Source organism: Mastomys coucha, unplaced genomic scaffold (assembly GCF_008632895.1).
Source record: "Mastomys coucha isolate ucsf_1 unplaced genomic scaffold, UCSF_Mcou_1 pScaffold11, whole genome shotgun sequence".
In the NCBI taxonomy this organism is placed as follows: Eukaryota; Metazoa; Chordata; class Mammalia; order Rodentia; family Muridae; genus Mastomys; species Mastomys coucha.
In genome coordinates this window covers 2,566,529-2,570,627 of record NW_022196893.1, presented here as the reverse complement: position 1 = coordinate 2,570,627, position 4,099 = coordinate 2,566,529, and the positions used below count along the sequence as shown (strand labels likewise).

Genomic DNA, 4,099 nt, shown 5'->3' with positions numbered 1-4,099 from the left:
GTCCAATATTGTACAATCCATATACACTTTCAGCTTGTTTGTTCATGACAGTGTCTTGCTGTGTACAAATAATCGTTTTGAAATCTTGCTTCTCCTATCTCAGCCTCTCTATTAGTAGTGTTGTTTATTTCATGTTTTTACAGTATACTATGGTTTTCAGAAGAGCTTACATATTTCAAAATATTTGTATACCCAAAAGAAAGGTAGACAAATTGGAAGGAGGCTTGTAAGAGAACAACAAATAGTGAGACTTAAATGCTTTGCTTGACGTTTGTAATTCTTGTATCAAGTTTGAAGAAGAGGACTTATAAGTTGCTCTTTCTCTGAGATGAATGCTTTTCCAAATTATCACAGCTAATAAACCAGATTCTTACCCTCACCTAATGTTTGTGCTATCCTCCAAGCAGAACCATTTTTCACTGAAACAGTTGGTGAATGACTTTATGGATAGACCATCTTAATATACACACCATTTCTTAAATGAATGTAACCTGTTCTCTGTGGGCTGAGAATAAAGTCACTCACTCAAGTCAAATAGCTTTGACCATAACAGGAAATCTGTATCCAAAAATCATGCCTACAATTCATTCCTTGGCACAACAGAACTGTCAACTCTCAGCTTAGCTGCAATGGAAGTAAAATCCTTTGGTGATGTGAGGGTCATTGAAGTACAGTCTTATTACAATGAAATCCAATGTCTAAAAATTTTTCTTATTTTGGGCTTATACCACAGTAAGAGCCAAGATTTTAAGCTCTATTAAATACAAGACAAACAAACAAGCAAAAAGACTTTATATATTTATGTTCATTTAAGAAAATACTAGTAGTGATGTATTATTTTGAAATATACAGTTAATATGTATGGAGTTATTTAAAATTTATATTGAGAAAAACATGTATTTTTCAGTATTGCTGTAGACAAGCATCTGCATAAGACTGTTAAATTGATTGTTGTTTTATATCAAACAACTTTTATAATACTCATTTTTATTGTTATAATATTTTATAAATTTTAACGAATATGACAAAAAAGATATTGTAGGTATTGAAGGGGGTTCTCTGGGAGGACCTGGGGTACAAAAGGGAAAAAAAGAATGTGATTTAATTCTATTTACTTAAAATATGTTTTAAGATGTTAACAAATTCAGATAAATTGAAATCATGTAACTTTTCTCATCATAATGCAATAAAACTTTAAAAAAATGAGGTGCAGGGAGTTTAGGGAGAGCCTTGTTTTCAAGCTACAGTGAAAAAAGACCCAGAACTGGCCCAGTTGCCCATCTAACAGTCCCCTTTCACCTCTTCCTCTGCATCCTCTTCCCCTCCTTAGAGCCTTTTGTCTGGAGGCTGCCTTCCTTCATGTCTTGGCTCTGTCTGGCATAATGCCAAACTCTGGGCAATAATTTTATGTAGCAAGTGTGTCCTTTTATTCCTTTGTCCCTGAGTACATGGGGTGTGGAAAGGGCTGCATGAATCAGATCACAGGCCTCTGTGAGTGGTGTCACTGGGGGCCTGAGCAGAGCCCCTGCCTGGGGGTCAGGAAGCTGAGGTATTCTTTAGTGTTGTCCTTAGAAGCCTGGTAAAATAAAATGACTTTGATCTTCAATGTGCCCATTGGAAAAGTGTAATGGTTCATAGCCACCTTGAAGTGCTTTTATGAGTCAAGTCATTAATAACTAAGATGGTTTTATAGTTTCTCATCAGGCAAAAGCACTCTGACAGTGAAGGGGTCCTGAATGATTCATCGAAGGTTAGGGCTTGAACTATCATCACCACAGGAAAACTAGGAATACATCAGGTCTGAACATAGTGTGGAGTCTGAACTAGAAGAAATACATTAGAAATGCTAGAGTCAGGGCTGATAGCCTGCTTTGCCAGAGGCTTGTGGGAATAGGGTGGTGTGCAAACCAGGCACAAAGCATCCCAAGATCCTGAAGATGGAAGACTGAGTCTTTTCTTTTCTTCTGCAATTCAGGGCAAGACAGGAGAGCCAGGCCTATCAGGAGCAGAGGGAGCCAGAGGTCCACCGGTAAGTGGAGATCCTATGCTGTCTCCAGGAAAGTGCACAGGGTTTCTGAGTTACAGAAGTCTGTCTCCCAACATTCTGGTACTTGTGTAATCAACTCTGCTTTCTCTGCAGGCCAGTCAAGCTTTTGTCTCCCAGATTGTGAGCAATCCCATGCTAATTAACATATTCAGCTTGCTTCATTATTTCTCTCTTTTCCCCAACTTCCAAGTTCTCTACTTTGAATAATTGAAGGAAAAACAAGGGTGTTTTGTTAGGCTTTTGTTGTTGTTGTTTTTGTTGTTGTTGTTTTGATTGATTGATTTTCTTTGTTTCTTTCATTTCTCTTTTTGGAGACAGGGTTTCATGTAACCCAGGCTCGTCTTGAACTCACTATATTACTGAGGATGACCTTCAACTTCTGCTCTTGTTTCTGCCTTCAGTTTGCTGGGATTACAGGCCTATACCACCTTACTGGTGTAATGATAGGGATGGGGCCTTAGGGCCCTGTATGTGCTAGGCCAGCACTTTCTCACCTGCAGTACATCCCTAGCCTCTTCCTCTAGTGCCCCAACTAACCCTTTTCTGGTTGTGTAAATCCATTCTAATTGTCCGTGATAGTGATGGCGGTACTAGGAAGAAAGTCAAGAGTCAAGAGTTATGCAAGGATGAACCGAAGATATTTCTGATTCTCCAGTAGAGTTAAGGACAGTCAATGCTTGCTCTACTATCAGATTTAGACTTCCTTGAATGAATTACAATCTTTCCATATGATTTTTCCTTTTATATTCTTTTAAATTAAAAGTAGATTTCAAAAATAAATCCTGATCATGTTTCCCCCTTCCTCAGTTCCTCCCTGATCCTTTCCTTCCACCTCTTCATCCACAAATCCACTCCCTTTCTCTCTATCATTAGAAAAGAAATAAGCAACTCTAAAACCCCAAACAAACAAACCAGAATGGGGCAAAACAAATGGGGAAATGAGCCAAAGAAAAAGCCTAAGAAACACATATGCAGAGACACGTATCTGCACACGTGGAAATCCCATAAAAACACAAAAATCAGAAACTATAATGTATAAACAAAAGACCTATAAGATTAAAAAAAATGGCCAGAAAGTATTATAAGGGAAAAATAATCCCTCTAATAAGTCATTGATTTGTTTTGTGTTAGCCATCAACTGCTGGGCATAGCCACTCTAAAATGTGGTTTGTATACTCGGAGACTTCATTGGAGAAAACTAGTTTTTCCTTTGCAAGAGGTTGTCAGCTGAAGATAGAGTCTGTCTGTATTAGAGATCGAAGTTTTTGTCTACTTCCTCTCTTAGTGCTGGGACCCCATCTTGTTTTAGGCAGTGCAGGTCATGAGGTTGCTGCCACAGTCACATATATGGATCAGCCGTTGTTTCTAGTTGGCCTTGATTTCCTGGCATCTCCTATCCCCTCTGGCTCTTACATTCTTTCCAACTCCCCGTCTTCATAGTTCTCTGAGCCCAGAGGAGAGGGATTTGATGGGGATATCTGTAGGACACTGGGCAGTAGGGAAATAAAGGGTTGGGAGAGACCTGAACCCTGCCAGAGCTTGGAGACCCTGGAGAGAAGACCCTGGAGAGGCAGATGTGGGAGACTGCTGCATGCTCTCCACCCCACCCCACCAGGTGGGCATCCAGCTGTGGGAAGCTACTAACCCCAGCCCACAGGGGGTGGGAGGGAGCAGTCCAGGGTCCCTGGGCCTCCCAGAGGCCAAGGAAGACAGGTTCTAGCTCTTGGGCATTGCAGGATGTCGCTGGATATCCAAGAGCTGAGAATAGGTGGGGGCTCTGAGGTGGCAGTGGCCCCAGGGCCAAAAGGAAAAAATGGGGGCAGGGAGGAAGTGCTGGGTTATTTTCTCCCAGGACGAGAGAGTCCTTGGTCTAGTCTGCCTGCTGTAAAACACTGGGACACTTTCCTGCAGGAGATTAGATGCAGCTCTTTAGGGGAAGGCCTAAGCCATTTTTCCAGCATGGCCAGTCTAGATGAAAGGAGGTAGTCCATAGTTTTTGGCTTTATTGTAGAAAAGAGAGAGAGAGAGAGAGAGAGAGAGAGAGAGAGAGAG

General features: G+C 41.0%; 1 protein-coding gene and 1 long non-coding RNA gene across 5 annotated transcripts in view; one reads left to right on the top strand and one right to left on the bottom strand.

Moving 5' to 3' along the window:
• Positions 1–4,099, top strand: part of Col22a1 (collagen type XXII alpha 1 chain) — a 248,131-nt gene that overhangs the window by 214,598 nt on the left and 29,434 nt on the right. Inside the window, exon 52 of the mRNA XM_031345491.1 lies at positions 1,976–2,029. Within this exon, the coding sequence (XP_031201351.1) occupies positions 1,976–2,029 (54 nt within the window). The remainder of the gene's footprint in view (positions 1–1,975; positions 2,030–4,099) is intronic.
• Positions 1–4,099, bottom strand: part of LOC116073526 — a 66,279-nt gene that overhangs the window by 34,665 nt on the left and 27,515 nt on the right. The window lies entirely within an intron of this gene.